At 45.4% G+C, this 27,412-nt stretch overlaps 1 protein-coding gene across 3 annotated transcripts in view; it reads left to right on the forward strand.

Annotated features, from left to right (window-relative positions):
- The window catches only part of Pum3 (pumilio RNA binding family member 3), a 53,319-nt gene that overhangs the window by 20,092 nt on the left and 5,815 nt on the right, over positions 1-27,412 (forward strand). For 2 of the 3 annotated variants that reach the window (XM_057779497.1, XM_057779495.1), the window contains 5 exons: positions 4,646-4,788; positions 5,437-5,659; positions 7,704-7,791; positions 9,712-9,802; positions 13,592-14,014. In XM_057779497.1, the coding sequence (XP_057635480.1) occupies positions 4,646-4,788; positions 5,437-5,659; positions 7,704-7,791; positions 9,712-9,802; positions 13,592-13,724 (678 nt within the window). In that variant the 3' untranslated portion in view covers positions 13,725-14,014. Of the gene's footprint in view, positions 1-4,645; positions 4,789-5,436; positions 5,660-7,703; positions 7,792-9,711; positions 9,803-13,591; positions 14,015-27,412 lie in introns of those variants that run through there. The other variant, XM_057779496.1, reaches the window with a different exon arrangement.

The raw sequence follows: 27,412 nt of genomic DNA on the forward strand, positions 1-27,412 counted from the left end.
AAAGTCCCATGCACCCTTGTGTTTGCATGTGGAGTCTTGGAGAAATTGTCCTGACAAGTGAGACTCCTGCAGGGTCCGTGGAGCAAAGCCTGTGGTCAGGTGGGGGTGCTGTGGCCTCTCTAGTCCGACAGGGTGAGGGTAGCTGCGTGTTTACTAAGTTTATCCCTAATAGAAGGGGGGAGGGGGGACGCTTCCTAGACGGCAGCTGAAAATCCCAGTTGCGGGTTTCTCATGCCCCCGCTGCCACTTTCCAGCTCCGTTCTTGACTCTTCTTGAAGTGGTGGTGACTTTTGGGGGAATGGGATTGTGGGAAGAAACAAGTTGGCAAGACTTTGTGTCACAGACTGAATATTTTGACATGTTCCTTGTGACTTTAGTACCCTTTTGACTCCAATCAGTACTGATTGTTTTTCATTCCTGTGACAGAGATGTGAGGCCATAGAATCGGCTATGAATAAAGCTGTTCCATGAAAATGGAAACTGGCTGGCCTATTGAAAGTTTGCTTTTGTGTAATATTTCACAAAAACGAAAATGTGCCTTGCTGTTCCAAATGCATTTTAAGGGAAACGAGCGCCCCTCAGGACTTGCCAGATTTATCTGCTGGGTTAGTCTTTTCCAACCGTTTATCTCTCTTCAAGTTGCTGTTGAAGCCATTTTCGTTTCTTGCACTTCTCTGTTTGAGGTCCACAGCTGTGGAACCCACATTCCTGAAGGCGAACTGGAGACAGCTCTCATGGACGCGCCTCCACCTTTCTGTGTGTCATTAACCCCGGGTTAGTGATAACGTGGTGACGTGTTCGTTGCCCTTGCATTTTCCCACCCGCCCACCACAGGATTCGGTTGTGGCGCTTTTTAAAAATTACCAGGGAAGTTGAGCGTTGCCAAGCACTCCGCTTAGGGTATCCGTGCTTCCCAGAATGTCAAGTTGGAATCTCAACCTGGTCAGCTGTACCTTTCTTTGACCTTTCAAAATAAACTCAAGCTGTCGCCCACCTGCCTTCCTCCCCGGAATGAGCACACTTCCAAAGGAAGCCATTCCATTTATTCTCATGTGCTTTGGCTGCTTTCATAGCAGCTTTGCTAAGAAAGGGATGGCTACCTGGTCATTTGCTGTTTGGGAATGAAGAAGTATTGATACATATTTTAAATGCCATATCTTTAATAAATAATTCAAGTTACTAAGAATAATACACCAACTACTTAGTCTTCTATCATTTGACACAAATAAGTAAAACCTGACTGATTGTAATGGCTCACACCTATAATCCTGATTGTAATGGCTCACACCTATAATCCCACCACTTGAGAGGCCAACAAACCTGGAGGCTGGGCATGGTTTGGAGGCCAGCCTGGACTCAATAGTGAGATTTATTATTTATTTATTTATTGTGAAGAGCTAGATGGTAATTACTTTAGGCCTTATGGGCCATATATGGTTTGCCTTGTTTATGCTTTTAAAGAATGCTTTGCAGAGTAAAATAAGAAGGAAAAGAAGGCATTCTTAGCTTGATGGGTGTGTAGAAAGTGAACATAGACAGGATTTGTCCTATAGAGCATAACTTCCCACCTTTGTGTGTTTTGTTTATTTTCAGTGACTAGTAGGAAGTAGTCCGCTAGTGAATGACTGAAGTCTGTAGTTTATATATTCATGGTGGTGATTAGTACTTCTTATACTCTTAAAAACTAGAGTGTGAAGGCAGGAGAATAGGAAGTTCAAGGTTACCCTTGATCACAAAGCAACTTTGAGGTCATCTTGGGGTACATAAGACTCTATCACAAAAACAGGAACCAAACCCTTTCTGGAGGAGGGGGCGTGTAGTTGAGGTCAGAGCACCTCTAAAGCACATGAGAGACTTGACTCAGTCCCTGACACCGCAAACTAGAAACAAACGAACAGTGACAAAAACCGGAACACCCCAGAAATTGTTTTTCCTTTTTATTGGCTTTTGCTATTCCATAGAATTCTCATCACATATATGGGTATTCTGGTTTTGTTCCTATAGCTGTGAAACTTTAAAAACAAAACAACAACCTTGGGGAAGAAGGTTTTATTTGCCTTACAATTGAGCCTCCTTATGAAGAAGTCAGGTCAGGCATTAAATATCGCATACACAGTCGTGGACAGACAGAGTAAACACATGGATTCTTGCTTGTTGGCTAGAGTTTTCTTTATACTGGTCAGTACCCCTTCCTAGGGAATAGAGCTTCCCACAGTGAACTGGGAATTCCTGCATCAGTTACCAGACAAGATGATTCACCCACAGTCATGCTGAGAGGTCAACCTGTTCGTGATAATTCCTCGGTGAGACTCTTCTCAGATGGTGCTAGGTTGTACCAAACTGATAGTCAACACTAACCAGTAGAGTACTGTGACTCTTTCCCACCCTGACACTAAGAAAACCCAGTGTTGCTAGGTGTTGTCTTCAGAGTAATTGGTTTTACCAAAATGTCAGTTTGAAATCATAGGCTGATGATCATTCTTTGTTTCCTATGGCCGAATGCCAGGTAGTGCTCCCTGCTCTCTCAGCCGCGTCTGCCTCTCACCTGACTTTTTCCTTTGGTTGTTTTCATTCATTTTTTAGCAGTTAGCTGTGATCTGACAGGACTTAGAAACTCAGAAATGCCCACAGACCAGATGCTTACGTAAGTGAGATAGGCTAGGTGTTCAATAAAGAGGGAGGGGATCGAGAGTGGAGAGAATACATCATGTGCTTAGTGCAGCCAAAATGTGGCCTCTGGATAAAGTCCTATCTTTCCAGTCCTTGGCTTCCTAGTGATCTGACCTCCCTCAACTGTCTAGTACTTAAGTCTCTTCTATTTATCTTTAACTTTCTATTAATTCTCTTGCTTATCCTACTAGATTTTAGCTCCCTGTGACTAGTTTCATCATTCCCATATATATCCTATTATAGCAGTGTGTTTACTACAGGCTCAAGTCTCAAGTTTCTGTTGCTTGTTTCTGCCCTTATGGAAAATGTATGCACGTTTCCTGTGTGCACCTTTGTTTTGAACTACTAGCCCTCTTAAGAATGCCATGGAGCCTGGACATGGTTAGAGCAAATGAACTGAATGTGTTTATGCATAGATGTTGTGCACACTGACTGCGCCATGAAAGTAGTCCTTGTGTGGGGCCTGTCAGTGGAGTCCACTGTGGTGGCTCTTCATTTTGCCATGAGAAAGATGTCAGTTCATGGTACACTGAGGGCATACTAAAGGTTCCCTGTGTTGGAGTCATTAACCATCTCATTATTAAGAGCATGGATAACAATGCTACTTTAAGACTTGTTTACTTTGAGATAATGAAAAGAACTCCACACCCTATAATGAATTCTGCGTTTTTCTGGTGTGATTGAAATTATAGAAGCATTTTAGGTTGTTAGACCTATTTCTGAAAGCCTTCATGTTTGTGTGGAAATCATGTGTGACCTTGGGTTCAGAGGTGATTCAGAGAGCTGGGTGAGGAGCCAGCTGTAGTTCTGGAAGCTAGTTATGAGGGAGATCATTCAGTGCTAAGCGGTGTCTGGTTCCATTTCAGCATGTAGGCAGTGCGAGCGCCTGTCATTGGGTATCAGAAGGATGTGGACTGGTGCAGAAAGCTGAGGGAAGCCTGGGGTTTTATCAACAAACATGAGCGTCTGAGTTGTGCTGTTTTCTGAGCCATGGTTGATAACTGACTTTTTAGTTTAGCCCTGTGTACTACTAAAATCATTATTTAGTAATCAATGGTTGGTTGGTTGGTTGGTTGGTTTGGTTTGGTTTTTAAGGACAGACTAGGGACTGGAGCAGTGGCTTTGCTCCATGGCTAAAAGCCCTGGCTACTTTCCCAGAAGATCCAGGTTCAGTACCCAGAACCTACATAGCAGCTCAGAACTCTCTGTAACTCTAATCGCAGGGGATCTGATACCCTTTTCTGGCTCCTGTGGGTATGGACATGCATGTTGTACACAGACATGGATGTAGACAAAACACCCGTACACACAATAAAAACATTTTTTAAAAATTGTTTTAAAAAAATAACAATCCTGAGTTTATGTCATCTTGAGAGGGTCTCTTCCTTTATGAGAAGGGTGTATGCTTCCTTTGGAAGTTGGGGTCAGGAGTAGCTAATGGATGTCCGCACTCTGACTCCACGACACCTGTTTCTCGCTATAGTAAACAGCCTTCGTTTGCTATGAATAAGCAGCCCAGCTGAGCCTGTATCAACTTCCTGCTCCACAGGGCAGCTTCCTCTCTCCTGTCCCAGCAGGGAAGTTCTGAGGCCTGTGCCTCCTCAAGGCTCCTGCTACACAGAGTGCTCCTGCCAAGTGACCCTCGTCTGCTGCGATCACAGCAGATGCTGTCCTTAGTGGCAGGAGTCCAAATACTCCTCCTCATGAATGGATATAGCTCTTCCAAGCTCTTAGAGTCCTTGGGTTTGATCCGTTAATATGAACAGATTAATCACTACTGACAGCCACAGTAGATAATTAACTATGTTCTGAATGTAATTCTTGGTGTTTTGATAAGACATGTCAGAATTAACTTCACATTTGCTAGTGCCGTGGGAAATAGCCAAGGGTGTGTTGCTCGTTCCCATCAAATCCCATCTGAATTTGGAATGTAAATAGTGCTGCAAGGGTGTTTTTTTGTTTTTTAATTATATAGGAAATCATCAGTTCCCTGCCCAGCATAGTAAATGACAAATACGGGAGGAAAGTCCTGTTGTACTTGCTGAGTCCCAGAGATCCCGCCCACACGGTTCCAGAAATCATCGAGCTTCTACAGAAGGGTGATGGCAATGCACACAGGTAACTGGCGGCTGATAGCTTGGCACCTTGTTCTTCTGCCCGGGTGCTTGATTCTTTGTGAGGGATGTATGCACCAAGAAGTGTTTGTGCACGTATTCCTCTCTCCCTCTATTTCTCTAAAACTTCTTAGTGAATTCCCTGTTATGCGTGAGGGTTTGACGGTCTCAGACCATACCTTGAAAGGAAATGGCAGTGTCAGACTGAAGGTCCCCCTGAGCAGACCTGGCACCCAGTAGGCACTCAAGTGTGTAGTTTGATTTTTTTGTTTTGCTTTACTTTCAAGGCTCCTGGCGTCATGTGTTTTAATGTCTTGAGAGCAGAGTCTATGAAGTACTCTGAGCACGTCCTATCTTGCGTGTTGATTTGTCATTACTTGGTTTAAGACTGGCTGGATTTGGGAGGGTTACTTGTTTGTCTGTAGTGTAGAAAGCAACTTCCTTTATTGAAGTCATGTTTCTTGCCAGGCAGTGTTGAGATCATGAGAATGGAAAGATGCCCAGTCTGCAGCCTTCACTCCCTCACTGTCCGCATCCTCAGCAGGAAAGACAGTTACAGTAGCGGGTACCCCAGGTTGGGATAAGCTCCTAGAGGGTTGTGATAACAAGATCTGCCATTTATCTTACCACCTCATTCATCATATTCCGACAGTAAGAAAGACACCGCCATCCGCCGGCGTGAGCTTTTGGAATCCATCTCCCCAGCTTTGCTAAACCACCTGCAAGGACATGCGCAAGAGGTGGTGCTGGACAGGTCTGCGTGTGTGTTGGTGTCTGACATCCTGGGATCTGCTACTGGAGATGTTCAGCCTGCCATGGATGCCATCGCCAGTTTGGCAGCTGTGGACCTGCATCCTGGTGGCAAGGACGGAGAGGTGATGTACAGTTGATTATAGTACAGGCAGCAGAGCCACGGGGCCTGCAGAAGCCGCAGGCATGGACACTGCAGAGTGTTAGCAGTAATGCCAGTAGCACATTCAAACAGACCAGAGCACCATACCCAGCTTGTCCCCAGGTAGCCTTTCTGGAAACAGAAAAGCCAAACTGAACCCTGAAGGGTTAGCAGCTCAGGCAAGAATGGTAGAAAGAGGCATGTGGGCTGTGGGGAGGGTCCTGCAGCCTGAGGAAGGGAGAGCTACTGAGCCCAAGACTCCCACTTGAAAATAGCAAGCAAACGAGAGGAGGGCAGAGGCCGGATCACACAGGGCCTTTGTCCTGTGCTGGCTTGTAAGCACACAGAGCTCAGAACTAGCTGGTTCTAGGGAATGACCAGTTTTTGAAGCTTTGACCTCTGCTGTCACTCAGCCTGACAAAAGCCTTTATGTGCTAAATAGAGTAACCTGTCATTATGATCCCTGGCATCGCTCAAGGACATAAAGTAAGCTGTTCAAGTTCTCAGCCTTTCATTCATTAATCGAAAAAACAATAAATCTGTCAGAAATGCTTAAAAAGATACTTCCTGCCCTTAGAGCTTGGAATCCATTAGAGAGACAGCATGCACGTCACCCTTATACATGCCTTTATGTTAGCTGAACGCTAACATCTGCGTTTTAGTTCAGTTCCAGGGACTTGAAACTAGTACTCTATCTGGTTCTGATCAGCAGTCCATGGGCTGCAAATAATGGGTGCCTGTGGTAGCAGCGTGAAGTCATCACAATGCAGAAGTGCTGCTGCGCTGGGCAGAGTCTGCCTCCCCTGCTCAGCTCTTCTCTGCCATCTTCCCGTGTGCTGTGTCCTAGTCATAGCCAACTTCCACAGCCTCAGCATCTCCTCACAGTGGGGCCTTTTCTTGGCTGGAAGACGGTCTCCAGGCGACTTTCCTGCCTTGTCATTGCTAGAATTGGTTTGAGTCAATCTGCTTCCAGACCAATCTCTGGCAGAGTGGTAGGATGCCTGGGTCTGATTACAGCCATTGAGGATGTGGCCCTTAAGAACACGCCTTGTCACACCTTTGGTCCCAGCGCTTGGGATCACACACTTTTAATCCCAGCACTAGGGAGGTGGAGACAGGAGTGATATGGTGGAGAGGAATTTAAGTCAGGAGGAGACAGCAGCTTAGACTGAGGGATTGTAGAGACAGGATACCCCCTTCGGTCTGAGGATTTCATAGAGGTAAGAACTAGAGGCTGGTTGCTCTGCTTCTCTGATCTTTCGGCTTTCACCTCCTGGGGGGAATAAAGAACACAGCCTTTAGAGGAAACGGGCTAGGGGCTGCCAGTTGAGTAAACAGTCCAGCATATTCTCACAGCACAGCTACTCTTTCCATCTCTTTTCTTCTAGCCTTGGGTCAAGTCTGGCACTCAGCAATGCTTAATGCCCACATGCATTTGATTCTGAATAAAAAAGATATATGGTATTGAGTGCCTGGCGTGCTACTGACACGTAGATGGGAAGAGGCAAGCTCAGGCCCCTGGTTTCCTGGAGCAAATCAGACAAACGTGTGATGAAATCTTGCTCTCAATGGAGATAGCACTCCTTACTTTTCATACTAAATGAGGGGAGGCTGCTGTTACTGTGGGTAAGGCCAGCAAGTAAGCTGCAGATGTTTTCATGGCCTGCTCACTAGGTCATGTAGTGAATGGTATTTAAACACCATGTAGTGTTCTCCCAGGAGATGTATTTGTATTTCACATCAGTGTATTACCGTAGGAAGAGTTGGCAGGCTCACCTGATTTGTAAAGCACTGTGTGGTTCTGTTCAAACAGAAACTCAGCTAATCGCTGAACTACCTTGCAGGGGCTGAGATCTCCCACATAGCTGTGCTTGTGACACCCTGGGAATGTGATGGGTTTTCTGGATAAAGGTTTCTTTCACCGTGAAATTTAACTGCATCCATGTCTATACATGGGGTAGAGATAGGCTCATGGGCCGGAGATGGATGGCAGCTTTTGAAATAACACGGTCCGGGTTCTCTTGTAGCTGCATGTTGCTGAGCATCCTGCGGGACATCTCGTTCTCAAATGGTTAATAGAGCAAGATAAAAAGAGGAAAGAAAATGGAAGAGAAGGTAGGGTGCGTGGCTTATCCTTGGAATTTCTGCATTTCTGGACTTTATACTGGTCATTTAGGTCCCGGTGGGATTTGCTAAGCGTGTGAAAATCATGCCTGTGAGTAGGTAATGATTAAATGTCAAGGGCTGGGCTGCAGCGCATTGGTGGACTGCTTTCCAGCCATACTGTTTGAACTGTTACAGCGGCTGAAAGGGGTGGCAGGTTATGAATTTGTTTTTGAGACAACCTGCAGTGCTGTGGCTGGCTGGGCCATTCGTGTAGGGCAACACCATCATAAGGTAACGGCTTGGGACTGTTTTTAGCTCCAGTTTTTAGATATTCAGGGACAATATGGAGTTGAAGCAACCCTTTCATTATTTAAAAAAAAAAAAGTCTACGCATAGTTTAAATGAGTTAGACAAGTTGTCAGTGTCCAAAGAATTTCCTAATGATTTTTCATAATAAAAATGCTAGAAGTCCTCAAAGATGGCTGTTGGCTTGGAGTAGTTGTCATTTTCAAGCACAGATAAGTGTCTGTCTGTCTGGTTTTGTATTGCTGTGTGACAAACTACCTCAGAGCTTAGTGGGTCTCTGAGCAGTCATTTGGAGTTTGGTGGAGCTTGCCTCTGTCTGCCTTTCAGGGCAAACAGTAGGGTGTCGGAGCATACCACTGTGACCGTAGCTCACTCACAAAATGGTCAGTTTTAGCTTGGAGCCAACAGCCTCACTTCCTCTTCCTAGACGGCTCATATACATGGTGGTTCTTTTTTAATTTTTTGTTTGTAGCACCTATGTGTGTGAGTATAGACATATATATGTGTGTCATGGAACATGTGGGGGGGTCGGGTGAGGCTATCTGGCCATTGTGCTTCTAGGGATTCTCCTGTTTCTACCTCTCATCTCACCTAGGAACATTGAAATTATAGGAGTGAATATATAATAATAACCTCCTCCGCATTACATAGGTCCTAGGAATTTGAGCTCAGGTTCTCAGTGCTTATGTAGTAAATAAGTACTGTGCCTGCCGATTGGGTCTTAGACTGAGCATCCCAAGGACGCAAAACACACGTATGCTTATGCCTCATGGTTAATCCTCAGAAGTCAGCCCGTGTTACTTTTACCATGTTCTCTCGGTCTGGACAGTGAGGCTACCCTGAGTCATTGGAAGACTTAGAGTCCACCCTTAATGGGGGATTGGTAGCATCTAGAAATAAGTGCACACAGTGTAGAACATGTTTCGATCTCCGTTGGAAAGCAAGCAGCCTCACTGGCTGATTGCTGCCCCTGTTTACCGTGAAGAGCTAGGTGGGCTCCATGAGTATCTTTGGCTTCATTATTATGCGTGGTACCTACTTGGGATTTTTGCCTTCAACATAGGCCATCTTTTCCTCCATCAGTCACTAGAACTGACTGAGAGTAAGTTGCGCATAGAACACACAGCGAATAAGATACTTGCCTCAGCCTTTAGAGCTGGGACAACAGGCATAATTATTTTTGATATACGGCCATGCAAGCACCATAGAGAGAAATTGCCATGACTAACCCACATGGTCATTCTTTAGCCACTAACCACATTATCGGTTCCTTCCAGTTAAATTTTCTACATCGGGGGGACCGATTTTGGCCACATGTGAAGTAGCACTGTCAAACATTTACTTACTGAGTAGGTCAAGGTTGAATCATTAAATATTACAAAGAAATGTAGATGTGACCAAATGAGCTTTTTAAAATCATTTGCTTTTTCTTGGGTAATTACCGCCAAAAATAGATTGGAATTCGTATCAGAATTACAAAATCGTACTAACTCTGTGCTAGCATTTTAGTGGTTTTGGGTGAGGGTTATTTTTAACTTTTCTGCTGAAACATTTGCAACTTAGGGCATTGAGATGCAGGTTGGGAGTGTGCATGTCCTCACTGAGTCCCTGTCCACTTTGCAGGCTGTTTTGCAAAGACCCTTGTAGAGCGCGTTGGCATGAAGAACCTCAAGTCCTGGGCCAGCATCAACCGAGGCGCCATTATTCTTTCCAGGTCAGTGGGTCGCGCGTGCAGCATACACGCATACTCCTTTACCTTTGCTTCTTGTTCTAGAATTTATTCCCAATAATGTGGGACTCATGGTCTAGACAAATATTAAAAAGTTCATGTAGGGGCTGGTGAGACACAGTTTGGCTACCAGAGTTGCATCTCCGAGACCCACAAGATAGAAGGAGAGGAATAACGCCCCTGAGTAGTCAGTCCCCTTGCCTGTACAACACAGTGTGGCAAGGAGCCTTGTGCGCTCACACACAGACAGTAAACAGATGTAACTTAAAACAAATGTAGCTCTTCAGTCCTCAGATTTAACTCATCTTTTGAGTGTCAGAGGGCACAGAATTTTGGCATTTACAGTGTAGATAGTTTCATTAGATTTATAGTTTTGACAAAACACACATTTTCTCTTAATGAGTAAGTTATATGCCTTTGGAAACTGTCACAAAGCTCTTTAAGTCACGCCGAACTATAGTGTTGTTTTTTCATTGTCCTTAGGGATTCCGGAGAGAAGCCGATATGTAAATGGAGACCTTGCTTCTGATTGCTCTCTGGGCTAGGCTATGTTGAGTTTATAATGTCCAGGTCATTGTTAAAAATGTCTGCCTTATAACATCTATGTGCTGTTTGAATCGGCTACTGTTTTTCTTCTACTGTGTTGCTGCCCTAGTTTGCTTCTCAGTTATTAAACTGGCCAAAAGCACCTTTGAGGGAAAAGGGTTTATTTCACTTTACAACTCTCATCCATCTCTGTGGAAAGTCAGGGCAAAAGCTCAAGGAGGGACCTGGAGCAGAGACCATGGACAAATGCTGCTTGCCAGTCTGCTCCCAGTACCTTCTGCTACCTTTCTAACCCAGCCCAGGCTCTGCCTAGTACTGGCACAGTTGCTGGGCCCTCCTCTGTAATTAACAGTTAAGAAAATGCCCCCATGGCCAGTCTGATGGAGGCAGTTCCTCAACAAGGTTTCTTTTTCCCTGGGTAACTCTATAGTTTGCATCAAGTTGACAGAACTAACCAGCACATCTGCTAACAATGAGAAAGGAGATACTGCAGTCTGAAGCTTCCACCTCCTTTGTGGAACTGTGCATTATATTGTGTGGTTTGTAAGCATTAGGTTAAAAACTCCAGCATACCATTGGTCTGCTGTACATATCGAGAATTCATTTTTAGGTCACTCAGGGTCTTCAACTGCATGGGTACTACATACAGATCAGGCTCTCTGTTTTTAGAGAAATGAGTTCATATTGCAGTGGATGTTAAAGAGTCAGAGCCCATTTGCTGTGACAGGAAGTTTTTTGTCTTGCATTGCTTTACCAGGCATTTGGAATGTTAACACCTACTGACATGCTTTCATTCTGCTCAGTGATGCCATGAAATTAGTGTGTAAAGAGTGCTCATTGGTCAGCACTCCCGTGGGTTTCATCGCAGACAGAAGAACGATCCAGTGTGCTTCTTGCGGAGCTCTGCCTGGAACTGTGTGGAGACACATGCAGTGTTGGAGGTTCCAAACAGAGGTTGAACTGTTCTGCGGCTTTAAATGCAACCATCTTAATGTGCTGGATACTTGAATGGTGTTTGTTTGCCAAACTCTCTGCCTGTTTGCATTTTAGTTGAAGTGTGTAGTTATGATGCTGTGTTTGTCTGTTCACCACAGTCATTATTGAGTTACTGAAAAAGCATTTTGGCTGGAAAGAGGAAAAAGCTTTGTATGCTGGCTGAGAAATAACTCTGTAGAGTTCTCTAGCACCTAAGGACATAGGACCTAGTTAGTCTGCCTCAGCTTCAAGACCTGCCTACTGTGTGACTTGGGAAATCATTGAGCTTTGCTGGGTTTTCTTATACGACAAAAAGTCAATGATAATCTTAAATTTATTAAGAAAGCAAGGCATGTAGAATGCATTTCACTGTGTCTGTGTTTAGCACACACTTAGTAGCTGCTAACTTGTACTGATATTATGTACTGTGTGGCCGTTTAGCCAAGGTGTTAACATAAAGACAAGTGACAAATCTGTTTCAGGGCACTTTAGCTGGAGGATGTTGCTTGCTGCTGCTCACACACCTTCCTCTTTGTGGACATAATGGAAGCCACTGGTACTAGGGACTTTTGAAAATGCCAAGTAATCTCTTTCTAGACTGTGTTTCAGAGGTTGCCATTTAAATGTGGTCCTAAAGAACTTGGGAGGGAAAAGGGAACTTGGGCCTGGAGCCCCGCAGTCTGGTGCCTGGAACCCAGCCTTGTTTAATGGCTCACATTACTGAGTATTTACTGAGTATCAAGCTCTACCCTAAAAAGCAGCCCTCTGGGAACAGGAGCCTGGCTCAGTGGCTGAGCATGGGCTTAGCCTATAGCCTAAGTGCGGCTCAGTGACTGGATGTGGGCTTGCCGTGAGTATGGCTTAGTGGGTGTAGGCTTAGCATGAGTATGGCTCAGTCTTGAGTGTGGGATAGCGGGAGTGCGGCTCAGTCTTGAGTGTGGGCTTAGTGTGAGTGTGATTCAGTGTTGAGTGTGGCCTTAGTGTGAGTGTGGCTTAGCTTGGCACCAGAGTGCAGCCTTGAAATGCACATTGTCAGTGGTGGAATTTGTACCCAGTATGTGTAAGAACCTGGATGAGAAGGTGAGTTGTGTCTCCTGTTCTCCAGACCAGGAGACTGAGTCGTAGACAGTCAGCATGCTCTGGATTGTGTGGTTACTGACAGAACCAGATTTCTTGCCAAGTCAGGGCCGTTATTAGTAAAGCCCTTCACTTCCACAGCACAGCGTGCGTGTTTTAGGTGTGGAGTTCAGTGACGTGGTCACTAACCCTCGCTCCCTTCCGTGATTTGCCTACCACATGTGTTCACTGGGGTGAGTTTACAGTGTTCCTTGGCCGTCTTTATGCCTGTGGCGCTGTAGTGTCAGCAAGCGAATAAAACCTATGGTCTCGCTTTTCAGCGGTTGCCCAGGTAAGACGGTAGCCTGCTCTGAGCCACTGTTCTGTCTCTGTGGCAAGATACCCATGACCAAGGCAGCTAATAAAAGAAAAGTTTCTGGGGCAGTGGGGCTTGTTTATAGTTTCAGGAGGTAAGTCGGTGAGGATCATGGCAGTAGAGGGGCAGAGAGGACACTGGAGCGCTAGTTGAGCGCTTACTGTTCCGGAAGCAGGAGGCAGAGAGATTGAGCAAGTTTGGGTCTGGTGTGTGCTTTTGAAACCCCAAAGGTCACACATCCTGATCCTTCCCAAACAGTTCCACCAACTGGGACCCAAACTTTCAAGTACACGAGCCTGTGGGGACATTCTCATTCAAACCACCACACCTGCCAAACAATTTGCCGCAGATGTAAGGAAGTGAATGGCGTCTTGTCTCAGTGACTCCACCCACAAGATTCTAAAGCCTTTCCATAGTTTAAGAATGTAGTCTGTTGGCTCTCATTTATTTGGTGAATTTTAATTTTTTTCAACTCCGTTTCTTTGTTAGTTGTGAGGTGTGGGTGTCTGCATGTACATATATGCCAGAGCACACATGTCCTGATCAGGGAGCAAATTGCAGGAGTCAGTTCTCTTTCTGCCCTCTGGTTCCAGAGATGGAGCTCAGGTCATCAGGAATGGTAAGAAGCAGGAGCCTTTACCTGCTGAGTCATCTCACTGGGCCCTCATCCAATGAATTTTTTTAAACCAGGGTCAAACACTGTGTGTAGATAGCTGCAGAAGATGACCGAACAGTGGCTTGATTACACTGTCCATATGGTGGTGTTGCAGGTTCAGGACTTTGATGACATTTAATTTTGTCAAACCTTTTCCTTTGTCTAGCCTTCTTCAGAGCTGTGACCAGGAAGTTGTAAACAAAATCAAAGCTGGACTCAAAAGCCTTATTCCAACGTTGGAAAAAAACAAAAGCACCAGCAGAGGAGTGGAAACTCTGCTGGAGAAGCTGACCGCATAGGCGTGCTGGGCGAGCAAGCTGGGGCCCGCTTCCATGGAGAAGGGCGGATCCCCATACTCATAACTGGACACTTTGTACATGCATTCTTTGTTAAAGGACCTATTTATATAAAATTGTTTCTGAAAGAGACTTTTTGTTTGATACCACCTGTGTCATCCATCAGGCCGAGTACTGCCCAGATCACATTGTGGCGGTATGACTTTAAACTGCTGTGATTGATGGGCCTGGGTGTGTGCGGTGTGCTTGAATGGCTTGACTTAGGAGAGGAGCCAGCTGCAGTCTGAGAAGGCTTCCTGGAAAAGGTGGACTTTTGAGGACCTCTTTGACGGAAGAAGGAAGGGCATGAGAAAGCTCCGTGGTTGTGTGTGGCAGGAACAGTAATGTGAACTGCGCTTGGCAGCAGCCTGTGCTGGGAACAGCTGCTTCTCTGGCTGCTGTGCGGACTGAGTTCAGGCGGGTTACCTTTGAAAGCTGCTCTGGTAAATTCAGGGGGCCGTGTGCTAGAGGAATTAGACCTTGGATCATTGCTAAGGTCGAGGTCGCTGGGAGAGTCTTACCTCGGGATTTCGGCCTACAGAGTAAATACCTAGTGCTGGGGCATTCTCCCTTAGGGCAGCCCCTAAAGTATCATAGGCCTTAGGGTGAGTAAGGGCTGGTGTGCTAGAGTGTAGAGGTCTGAGTGGGGGCGGGGGGATCGTCTGCCTCTCGGCAGTGAAGCTGGGGGGCTGTACACCACTGAGGCTCGTGTAGCAGGCATTATATCCAGAGCCTCTTCCTTTTTCCAGAGGGTCTGATGGGTAGTTACGTCCTCTGGGGAGCTGGCTGTGCCTTCCCTGCCCCTACTTCAGGGTCCCAGGACTACTAGTGTGGCATTTGGGACTCTCCTGCTGGGATAGATTAAGGCCTTCCCAAAGGCTTGACACATGTCGCAACTGGTTGGATTCTCTGGGCGGCTGAGCATGGACTGAGAAAGTAAATGGGGAAAAGACAATTTGATTTTGCTTCTGTCTGATTAATATATCATTGTTGGATTTGAGTTCTCTATAGAAAGGGCCACTCAGAGAGATGGAGGGGCACCATGTTTCATCCTTAGAAGTGAAGAGATAAGTACACGTGTAACTTTTAAAAGCATTTTTGTGCAGCTTGTAACAAAAACAGCCATCTCCTAAGCCCCAAACTCACACTTCTCATAATAACTTGCAATCTTAGCTCTGGCAGATTCTAAAGATGCTTTCTATCATGTATTTGAATATATACATGTTATATACTTGTGACATCATACTGCAGAAAATACATGCTGCGAACTTCCATTCCCCCTCTCTCCTCACCCCAGTGCAGCTGCATCCGATACAAGGGTTCCACATAGATTGTTGACTTGGATTAGGACATACGGAGCTGCTATCTTGTACTCGCTGCCATTTTACTTCTCCTGTAATTAGTCACTGTCAGGTTTATTTCATTTCCTTGGGTTTCTACATCCCTATTACCAGATGCCCCCCCCCCCAAAACTTCTCACCGGAATCCCTACACTCTTCTCTTCGGTTGCCTTCCCACCTCCCCCACAGCCATTTTCCTCTTCTCTTTGTGTGGTGTGGCTCCCCAAGGTGCTCCGTCGACAACCCGGGGTGCTCCAACAGTGCCTCCTATGGGTCACAGGTGTGTATTACTCATCCAGTCACATGCACATCTCCTCTGAGTCTCGGGCACAAGAGCAGGGGTAGGCTTAGCACAGAGTTCACCCGAATAATCTTGGAAGAAAGGTGAATTTGCTGGGAACGGTTTCTGAGAACCCAGGTCTCCAATCCAGCTGCCTGGCAGCTGTGGTCACAAGGGCAGGGTGTTTGGAGAGTGCTGTCTTGACACTATAAGACAGATAGCTGATATTCCGAGCATGGCTGAGCAAGAAGTGAAAGGAGTTGAGAACTGTTGTGATATTGAGCTGCTGTCTAAGTGAAATGGGACTAATTAGCCTTGAACTCCTGATGGCACGGAAAAGCATACCTCCATTTTCATTTGCATCCATTTGATTGATTGCAAATTGGATACCTTTAGAGAATTCACAGCCCATTCAGCTAGCCTGGCTCAAGATACCATTAGCCTTGCGCACTGCCCAGCACTTAAGGTCAGTGAGCGGTCCCATCTGGAGGGCCTTTTGGCTTTCTGCGTGTCCTGTAGAAGTGCATGCCCGCTGCTGTCGTCCTGTACCTTCATCTCCTGTGGAAAGCCCATTTCTCTTACTCCTTGCTGAACACTCTTACCTGAGTGAGTCCCAGCGTCTAATCAGGTTCCTGTGAAAATACGCCTGCGACGTCAAAAAAGTGCTGGCAAGTCTGAAGCTCTGCGCTGCCTTTAGACAGTTTAGCTGGGTGTAGAATTCATATACATATATGAATATATATATATAGTTTAAGTTAATTTAATCACAGAAATTGTAAACATTATTAATCTTGTCTGTAGTGTATAAAGTTGCATTGTAAGTCCAGTGAGTGACATCTTGATGTTTTACAGGTAGCCTTTGGGGTAGGGAAAGAGGTGAGGTGAAGGAAAAAGTTTATAGAGATTTTTTTAAGTCCTCTACCTTTATTCCAGGATCATATGCATAGGTATCTGATGTGTGTCTCTTGCACTTAGATGAGAAGTCAAATCCTTCATTCTGGACAGTGTATTGTCTCTGCTTTTTTGTCCCTTCCTCCCCCTTATGTGCCTTATAGAAACTTTTGTTTATTGTGTTTTAATTGTGAGTCTAGCCTTTACTAGCTCAGTGACACCCCACTTGGCTCAGCCCCCCCCCTCCAGGCATGGATGCTGTTTTGAATTGCCTCTCTTTTTTTCTTGTTTTTATATCTGACTTTCTCTGTGAGTTATGCATCCTCCACTTTCTTGGCCCTGCCTTCCAGTGAAATGTCTTTTTCTTTTTTCTAGGATATATGTCTGTGGCTCCCGGATGCTGTATTTATGGTGGATACCTTTGTTTTACTTTGCTTTGCCACTTTTCTGATTTCTTCTCTATCTGATGTCTGTTGGAGGCTTTCTTCTTTCTATACACACTGCAGCCCCTGAGACCATAAGAAGAAGGCATTGTAGTCTACTGACTGCACTGTGGGCAGTGGGGTGGCGTCCTGCTTCACCGAGGTCCTCCAGATGTCAGTGTCTGGCTTCCTGGGGAGCTGTGCCCTCCTCCTGCAGCCAGCACCAGATACCCAGCACTCTGCAGGTTTCCAAGGACAGCTTTGCATCTCAGTAGTTGCTCTCTGCCTGTACCTCCTAGTGCTCAGCCATTGGAGTAGTCCACAGAGTCTAGGGTCAGGAAGGAGTGGATAACCGTCTGAGCTAGTTCCAGTTTACTTTGTTCCTGTGGGTTTATAACATGACTGTTAGTTCTTTATTATATGTGGAAGGAACAGAGATGGTATACCAGTTTGTAAACAACGGTTTTCAAATGGCTTTAAGTATAAAAACCATAGTCCTGGCTTCCTAAAAGACGTATTTTCCATGGGTAGATGTAAAGGTTTTGAGAGTTTCCATAATGAGAAAACTCAGTTCACTGCACATCAATCCTTGCTTCCTCGAGGAGTCAGACATTGCCCATGAGGAAGGGGCAGACCCAATTTTTCAAGTCCAGTGTGACAGTCATTTGCATAATGGGATAAAGGACTTGGAGAACATGGCTTCTCTTTTGTTTTGTCTTAAGATGGTCTTACTATGTAGCTCTAGCTGTTTTGGCACTCACTTTGTAGACCAGGTTGGCCTCAAACTCACAGAGATCTATCTGCCTGTCTGCCTCCCTGCTGGGATGAAATCTCCTAAATGCCAGGATTAAAGGCGCGCACCACTACACTTACATGACCAAACTCAAAAGACTAAGATAGGACTTTAGACCAGGTGTTGTTGGTGCATGCCTTTAATCCCAGCACTTGGGAGGCAGAGGCCGGCAGATCTCTATGAGTTTGAGGCCAGCCTGGTCTGCAGAGCAAGTTCCAGGATAGCTAAGGCTGTTACACAGAGAAACCCTGTCCCAAAAAACCAATGAATGAATGAATAGGACTTTAGCATTTCCTTTTACATTTTCAGTGAAACTTATACAGATCACATCTTAATTAAAAACAGCTGAATCTCTCCTAATAGTAAAACTTGGGCTTGCAAAATGGCCCAGTGGGTGCCTGCCACCAAACCTGAGTTTGTTTCCTAGGGACTTACTTGGTAGAAGGGGAAAACCAACTTCCACAGATTATCTCCAGAGAGTTACTGGAGCATGACTGAATCACACCACACACACACACACACACACACACACACACACGCTCTTCCCTCGAGAAAGATGTTAAGACCCAGCAACAGACACATATGGATTTTTAAGTTCAATCTTGCAGAAGTGTGAGTATATATGTTCAGAATGATGGTTGAGTAGAACACAGGGAAGGCCGGCTTGTCTGAGCAAGCCTGTAACCCCAGCCCTTTTGAGAGGCTTTGGCAGGGGGATCATGAATTTGCAGCCAGCCTAGACAAAAATGAGTAAGAAAAAAAGAAAGCACGTCTTAGAGTAGTATCCATTTGTATGGAGCCAATTGTAGGACTTTTTTTTTTTTTTTTTTGGTACGTTTGGAAGATGTGTCCGTCTACCTCATCTGCCTAAGGCACCTTCTGGTTGATTTAATAAAGAGCTGAATGACCAATAGTTATGCAGAAGAGGATAGGCGGGGCTTCTGGGGAGATAGAAAAACTCTGTGGAAGAGTCAGAGGAGGGGGATTCAGCAGCAAGACACCAAGGAAGTCAGACATACAGTATGGAGGAAAGGTAAGGGGCCACATGGCAGAACATAGATTGATATAAATGGGTTAATTTAAGTTATAAAAGCTAGCTGGGAATAAGCCTAAGCTAACGGCAAAGCTTTCATAAATAATAAGTCTCGGTGTCATTGTTCGGGAGTTGGCAGTCCAAAGAAAGTCCAGTTTCAGCCAATTACGCCGAACTAAGTAATAAGCTCTGCCGCTTGGAGCTAGCAGTGTAGCTCCGCAGCAGAGAACTTGCCTAGCATGCAACAGGCCATGAGTTCCATTACCTGCTGCAGCCTAAGAAAGAAAAATCAAAAGACGGTCAATGCTTGGGGATGCTGCTAAGCCAGGGAGATAGGTCATACATACCATGCTCTCCGTCATTGCTTCTAAATTTGAGACACCACCTAAGTGCCCCAAATCCCTTAGCCTCTGTTGCAGAGAACACAGAATCCTAAATGAGTGGATTGTGAGCATGGGCGTGGCCATGCCTCTCAGCCCCATGTAGATTGGCTAAACCTGCCTTCTTGTTCCGCTGTATGCGATAATCCCACCTTCCTGCTCACCTGTGTGTAATAAGCACTTGGCTTCTCCATCTGAGAGTCCCGGCCACCTGGATCCCAGCTTTTCTTTGTGTCTGTCTTGTCTTTCCTTCCCACCCTGGTCAGGTTTCCAGGACCTAGCTGCACAGAGCAAAGCCCTGTTTCTGGATGAATTCTGTAGGTTTTCCCATGAGTCAGCTTGCCCAGGAGATGCAGCGTGCTATTTGTCTCGTCTGCATCTTACGGGTAGTGCCAAGCGGCTGCTCTGCGTTCGCTACCCTGCAAACAGCGCTGTGCACATGACTGTACGCCAATCGGTGCCTTCGAAGGCATCGCTGACGCCTCTACTCTGAGAGCTGTCAAAGAATGGTGCTTTGAACTCTTCCTAAAAAGAAAAATGTCTCGCTCATTTCTAATATTTTATCCAACTGAAGCATGCTTGTAAGCTGTAGATGGATAGAGCTGCAAAGATGTGGGAATCAGACATTTTGGCCTGTACTCTGTTCTTAATTATATCTTGGGAAAACAAGGTTGTCTCTTAACTCCTTGCGTGTTGACTGCTTGGGTGGGAGGTGATAGCCAGCTGCTAAGGTCATGAGAATCATCTGACTCTGTGCTCGTAATGACTACAATTAAGTATAATGAATAATTTATTTTAAATCACTTCCAGATGCTTCAAAACAGACTCTTTTTAAATAGAACTTGTCTTGTGCTTAAAGCTCATATTCCTAGCCCTGCCCATGCATCTGCCAGTGAATACAGACGTGAAGTTGCTTCATCAGCAGGCGGCGAGGGACTCAAGGCCAGCGTCACAGTAGGACCGTGTTCTCTGGGATGCATTCGTTCGCATCACCCGTCCTGCCATTTATATTTCAGTATCTAAGCCAATAAACACGGGTCTACTGAAAACAACAGCCTTCTGGGCACATGTGTTTGTCTGGCACCTTGCCATCAGTTGAGTTTCATGGTCGTCTTGGTGGGAAAGAGAAGGCCCTCCTCAACCTAGGAACCGTGACCACAGGTCCCCAAATTGATTCTTTGGGGGAACAGTGATTAGTTAATGGACCAAGCACTCTGCTTAATCTATAGCATGCAGTCAGAATCCAGAACATTGGATTCTGTGTGCAAAGTAGTGAAAGATGCCCTCTCCTTGGAATCCCGGGCTCCTTGGTCCCTTGGCTGCAGCTGCTGGCACGGGTATTGCCATATTCCATCACTTCCATTCTGCACACCTTAAAATTATGCCTTGGCTCATCTTCCAGTTTGCGTCCCCACGGGGATGTACTAATATGATCAATACTTGTAAGGCGCTTATTTTTTTCTGGTGATGATGTAAGATAACAGAGTCCTGGGCTCAAGGTGTGTTCATAAGGTACAGTATTCTGCCATTTCCGGTCTTCTCTGCAGCGGTCTGGTTTGTTTTTCTGTAATAGCCTTTCAGTCCTTGAAATCTTTATTGCTGGACCTTGCTAGGGGTTAGCAGGGTGAGAAGGCCTGTCTTCTGGAACATATTTGCACACAGGTCACACCCCTTCGGAAGATGAAGACCAGGTGAAGTGAGAAACAATCAAGGGTCTTGTGTGGGAGGGAGCACCAGCCTGGAACAACTGACGGAAGCCTCGCCTTGCCGTTTGGTTGACTGAAGTTTGCACAACTTCACCTTCAGCGTTCTCACACACACTCCACCTCCCACCCCCATGGCTTTGTGAAGATTAAATGAGTTTGCATGTGAAGCCCTTAGAATTGGGCCCGACCCCATCCGGAGTCCTTGTCCAGCCAATCAGGGGTCATTCTCAGGCCTGGCTTCCTACACGAAGGCGGGATCACCGCCAGTTTGGAAACTACTCAAAAGGCCCTGTGACAGCTCTGGAACTTGTGACTTGCAGGTGGAATGAACCCTCTAGCCCTGGGAGGCAGAACCACGCTGCCTTCTGCCTCCGCTTCCTTGCACCCTGGATCCCCTGGAGCTGGGCATTAACTGCTTCAGCTATTGTCTAGGGTAAGAACAGAGCTGCGATCCCCTCCAGTCATTTCTGCCTACAGGTTAGGAAGCCTGAGGGAAATCATCTGAGCCCAAATAGAATCCTTTTGAAATGCAAATCACCCTGATAGAAATAGCACCTTGAGCTGTTGCCTGTCACAACACCTTCCTGTGAAGTCTATCAGCTCCATTAGAAAGGAAGGCTGTTTCCACGGGGAAAGGAAGAGGGTAAAATGAGGTCATTTCTAGGCTCAGTAGGTTTAGGTACAGCAGAGAAGTGGGGCCTTCCCATTGCCTTGAGGTCCTGGCCTCCAGCGGTCAAGTTTGAGATAGTGCCAAGGGGCAAGACAAAACCCCAGTTGGTGGTTTTGTACCAGAAATACCTTTGGATTTCTTTGGAGAACTGGCAACTCTAGGAGCCTGCCATGTAGCCAGTAGGTGATCTTGAGCCTCAGTTTCTTCACTTATAAAGCACAGCATCTGCGTAAAACCGTCGACTTAGCATCTGGTGGGCAGTAGAATTGCTGAATGTAAGCAAGACCCTCCCCCTGCCAGATCTGTCTTCAGATGCTCACTAGTGCAGTGTGGCTCTGATTCTGACCAGGAATGTGGGCAGAGGTTGATCCCAGAGCCCACCACTCTTCTCCGTGAGAAGATCGGCATGCCTGAAGATCTCAGGATTCTGTGTCAGGCTCAGAGGCTGTGTGTGTAACAGCCCTGGGAACATTAGGTGGTCACATGTTCCTAGATTTGTTTCAGACCTATATTACAGAGTTATAGGTTATAGAATTAAAAGACGGGGAAAGAGGCAAAAACCAAACCCCTACTATCTGACAAAATGATTCAGATTTGATCCATTCAGGCATGCTAGAACAGTGTCTGCCTGCCCACGGGTCATCAGTCTTCTGAGGGAGAGAGACATGGATGTTTGCAAAATGGAGGTTAGTATGGTGTGTAGAATTGCAAATGCCGGCTATCCAGTAGTCCAGGAATCCCTGAGATGAGTTGACCTCTAGAATTTACCTGTGTTGGTCTAAATTTGCCACCTTATCCTTGGACCGTGATTTGTGTGTGTCTGTGATTTCAGTCTGCTGTATCCTTTGAACTTACTCTACTATCCTGCTTACTTTTTTATTAATAAGTTAAGTAGATCTGTGATTCATTGTATATTTGTGTAAGGATGAAAATGTTTTGTTGGTTTTTTTTTTTTTTTGCAGTTACAATGGTATGGTTTGTTGTTTCTGTGTTTGGTGTTTTAGGTGTAATTATGTTATTTTGCAACCTTTCTGTTCAACAAAACCTAGACAATATCTAGCCCTGGTAAAAGGCAATAAATTATTCCCAAATAGAAAAATTAGGCTTCCCCCTGCTGCTGTGACATCATCATCAGTGCAGTGCGGTGCGGTGCAGTGCAGGTGTGATTATGCTGTGACGAGCGCTTTTCTTCTGTGCAGATTGCATTTAAGTTTGCTTTGGAAGGAAGGGTTTCAGAGTGACATTTTCAGTTACTGGGTACCTTAGTTACTCTTCTATTGATGTGACGAAACACCCGTGACAGGGCAGCCTAGAGAAGAAAGCATTTAATTGGGATTCACTACAGTTTGAGGGTCAGTCCACAATCATCATGGCAGAAGGCATGGCATCAGGCAAGCAGACATGCACGGAACTGGAGCAGTAGCTGAGGACCCACAATCCCTCAGCAGAAATAGGGCAGGAGTGGGCCTGGCATGGGCCTTGAAACCCCTAAGCCCTCCAACTCCAGCAAGGCCGCACCTCCTAATCCTCCCTGAACAGTCCATCAGCTGGGAACCGAACATTCAAATCTATGAGCCAGGAGACGCCATTCCTATGCCAAACCACCACAATAAGGAACATTAAAGCTTCTCGCTGGCTTGAAATTTGTTCCTTGAAGCTTTATAATTGAGGGAAGCAGAGGATTTCTCTCATGAGAAGACCTAAGCCAGGGAACTTTGCCCATACATGACTTACAATGGAATTGTTTGAATCAAGAAAAGCATATAGCATGCAGGGAACATGTGTTTCAAGACTAATGTGGGCTATAGTCTGACAAATGCTTTAACCACTGGGATATGGTTATATAGCCACCACAAGACCCTACCACACACACACACACACACCACCAGCATCACCTTTTTTTTTTTTTTTTTTCTTTTTCAGAACCTTGATCTTGAACTGGGTAGTCAAATGTCCCGCTAGCAATCCTGTCCAGCTTTCTTCCCAGCAAAGTGTCTTGTTTTTGCCTTTATTTCAGTTTTATGTTTGGAGTGTGGTAAGAGGCTTTGCTGTGCTCTGACACAAAGTCACGTTAAAGTCGGGCGAGCATTCTCCATTCCATTCCCTTAGACCCAGCTACCATCACTGGACTCCCATGGCTGTCGTGGTGAGCCTGTGGACAAGGTTCATTACGTGGCGGTGAAACTGGTGAACAGAAGGAAGTATTGATTCCTGGAAGTTTCTTGGTTTCTGTAAGACTTTTCCTTGGGTGGCTTCCTTCTCATTTTCTTATGGTAACGGTTCTTGAATCCATGGAGGACTTGTTAAAAAGAGTTCTATATCCTACCACAAAGTGTCTGATGGCGCAGATTTGGTTTGAAGTCTGAGCGTTGACACTTCTAACAAGTTCTGAGGCAATGTGGATGCACTGGTGAAAGCTGAGATTGTATGTTAGGAAGCAGCAGCTCCCTTGCATAAGCCACTGCTTTTTGGGATGCTTTGTTGTTGACATTTTATAGCTCACTCCTCTTGTGCTGATAAGTTAAAAAAAAAATAAAAAAGCACAGTAAAATGGCTAAAGTGCTCCTCAAAGTGAATCAGAAAGTCAAGGCAAATTGCAAATTAAGTTGCTGCCCTCTGCAGTATTCATGCATCAAGTGTGCACGGAGGGCCATGACTGTGGTAGGCGTGTATAAAGATGACCAGGACAGGCACATGCTGCCTAGCGGATAGTCACAGGAATGCCCGTCAGACTGGTAGCCAGTGTGCTTATCGCTTTTTTGTTTTCTGTGACAAAATACTTGACTATAGCAACCCTTAGGAGAGAAAGTTTGAGCATGGCTCAGTTTGTTAGGTGAGTCAACCACGATGCAGCCGGTCCCCTGACTCTGCTGTCAGGAAACAGGAGTGATGCTACAGAGCTGACACACCCCCCTTTGTAGGTGGTCTAGGATCCCAGTTCATGGGATGGTGCTGCCCACATTCAGGGTGAGTCTTCCCAGTTAAATCTCTCTAAAAATGCACCCACAAACATATCCAGAAGAGAGTCTATCAGGCGATTCTAAATCCAGTCAAGCCGACAATGAAGATTAAGCATCATAGCCAGTGCCTAAACCTGAAAGAGGATAATGAAAAAAAAAAAAAAAAAAGCCAGTGGCTTCCCCATCCCTCAGTCTGGAAATGGGACAAGTCCTAGAATTTAAGGGGATTACAGAGTCCTCTTAATGCAAGAGCAGCCAGTGCCCCCTGCACCTTGAACACATCTAAATAACTGCCTGTTTATCAGGGATTCCTAGGTAATTGTGTAGGGATCGGATCCAGTACTTGGAATATTAAAATACATTTGATGAGTGTGCTGTGTCTTTCAAGGCTGAAAACCACTGGCTTGGCCCGCCGTAGAGGTTACAGGGTTGAACCCAAGGTTTCTGGCTTAGAGTTAGAGGCAGCTCTGCTGTGCTGGGGAGTGTTCTTTAGATGCCCGGATGCTGTTTGGACCTACCCAAGGCCAGGTGCCAGCTAATTCTCCCTCCATAGGCAGTTCTGTGATAACGTGTTCCCAGCTCGCTAACAGCTCGCTGCAGCTCATCAGTTTCCCTAACAAGATTTTCCTTGGTGACAGGAAAACAGATAATTTTAATTAGCATTAGGTAATGAATTTAAACGGCATGGCAGTAATTCCAAAATCTCCCTTAACCGTCCTAAATAACATCATACAGTCAGTGTTCCAGTGGGATTTTTTGCTGAGAAATATTCACGGCAAAAATACAGTTCTTTAAAGGCTCCTTACATGAGATTATTTTCTCCTGAGCATATAGTCAGGCTAGAACTATGCTGTAGGGACTTACATGTCACCTGGTGGCCTTGCTTTTTGGCTGTGTAACTATCTGCTCATTTGTCTGCCCCTGAGCAGAGAGAGTTTGTTCTCTGTCTCCTGCGGAGCTTCCATCCATTCAGAAAGCTTTTTCCACCTCTTTTGAGAAATTCCCCCGTGTAGTCCGCTTGCATTCTCAGTCCTCTTCTCCGAGAATCCATTCTCTGCTTCTCTGTGCCAGGGTGATATTTCTGAGAGCACCATGCTGGATTTGAATGGATGATGTCTTAGAGTGAGTTTACTACTGTCCTAAAAGATCCATGTGTTATCTTTGTGGCCCTGGAGGATCTTGCAAGTCGCTCCTCTACACAACATGGCTGTGAAATCAGTTGTAAATTTTTTTAATTGTTTTTTTCTTTTTTAAATTTTGAGACACAGCCCTGACTGTCTAGAACTAGCTCTTGTAGACCAGGCTGGCCTTAAAATCACAGAGATGCGCCTGCCTCTGCCTCCCAAGTGCTGGGATTAAAGGCATGTGACACTGTGTCCAGCTTGTTGTTACTATTTTTGATTCACTTTTCTCAAAGAAGGCAAAGGAATATGCTGGCCACCTTGAAGCTACTAAACCATGAAGATGCCTGTGCTGGCTAGTTTTTATGTCAGCTTGACACAGGCTGCAGTCATCTAAGAAGACAGAACTTCAACTGAGAAAATGTCTCTGTAAGTTCAGGCTGCAGGCAAGCCTGTTTAGGCGTTTCCTTAGTGACTGAAGTGGGAAGATCCAGCCCATTGTGAGTGACGCCACCACTGGACTGGTGATCCTGGGTTCTATAAGAATGCAGGCTGAGCGAGCCAGTAAACAGCACTCCATGGCCTCTGCCTCAGCCCCTACCTCCAGATTCTTGCTTTGAGTTCCTTTTACCTCCTTGCATGATATACTGTGATTTGGACATTTGCTTTTGGTCCTGGTGTTTCCTCGCAGCACTAAACATCCTGACTAAAATGATACCCTCTTCTTTTATGGTGTTAATGTCTCAGGCCATGTTCTGATTTAGAAAGAGGAGCTCTGAAAACTTGGTATGGTAGTGTATGCCCATGATCCCAACACCTGGGAGGCAGAGGAAAGAGGAATGATGGAACTTTGAGGCTAGCCTGGTCAACATAATGAGTTGCAGGCTAGCAAGGATCAATAACAAAACCCTCACCCGAAAAACAAATATAAAATAGAGGTTCTGCCTTCTCCTAGCTGACCTCGCCTTCGTGTGCACAGACTGGTCATCACTAGACTTAGCTGTTCTGTGATAACACAGATCAGTAACATGACAGGCACATGTAAACTGATCAGCTTTCTCAGTTAAGTAGAATAAATGGACTTGAGAGTTCTAGTCTTGGAGATTCAGACTAAAATTCCTGATTTATTAGCATGGTTTGAGGACAGCCTCATTAGCGTTCTCTGAGTGATTTAAAGTCTCACGTGAAGTGCAGTATGAAGAACTGAATACTATAATCAGGAGTAGATACATAGAGCACAGCTGTTACATTTCTTAACTTGATATCCTGCCTATGAATTCCATCATCATTGAGTTATAATTCCTTGGTTTTCTTCACTGATAAGTTTGCGTGGCTTTGGTTTCTCAGCATCCATATTCCTTCCTGTAATAGCAGCATCATGGTTTTTCTTGATCAGCCTCTTCACCACCCTGATTCTCTGTATCCAGAGGGAGAATGTAATGGAAGCTTCTCTTGAAACTGATGAAGAGGATGGACTCTTTGTCCAGCAAGTTGCAATGCTTTTGAGTTACTATTGCATGCAGCCAAAGTAAAGGAAGGCAAAATGGAAGAAAGGGGAATGGGGATACCCAAGTCTCTATGGCATCATTTGAACCAACCCAACAATGCTTGAAGTCAGATTTAACTTGCAGTTTTCAGCTTGTCAAAAAATATAATCAGAAAAAAAGTTTACTTCATACACCAGGAAAAAAAATACATAGCACACTCCAGGGGAGTTAGACCCACAGGTTGTAAGAAACCTTGCTGCTGAAACCAGGATGATAATGGTATTTCTTGTCATGACTGACTGCTAAAACTTACATTCCTTTCCAGGTAGCTGTGCTCCATGAATTTACATGTTCATTTCTAATTGCCTGAGCATTTTAAGGGTCATGCTGGCCTGGGAAACCTTGACTTTTGCTGGTGGGTGGAGCTTGCATTTCTGCGGAAGGGGGCTGTTTTCAGCTTTGGTTATGTGATCATGGATGTTTGTGGTAAGGGCTTATTCAGACTATGGCTTCCAGAAAGTTCACTAACTGCCCCCTTTTGGTCATTCTCTCAGGTGAGTTGAACATGA

This window comes from Chionomys nivalis, chromosome 8 (assembly GCF_950005125.1).
Source record: "Chionomys nivalis chromosome 8, mChiNiv1.1, whole genome shotgun sequence".
NCBI classification, from domain to species: Eukaryota; Metazoa; Chordata; class Mammalia; order Rodentia; family Cricetidae; genus Chionomys; species Chionomys nivalis.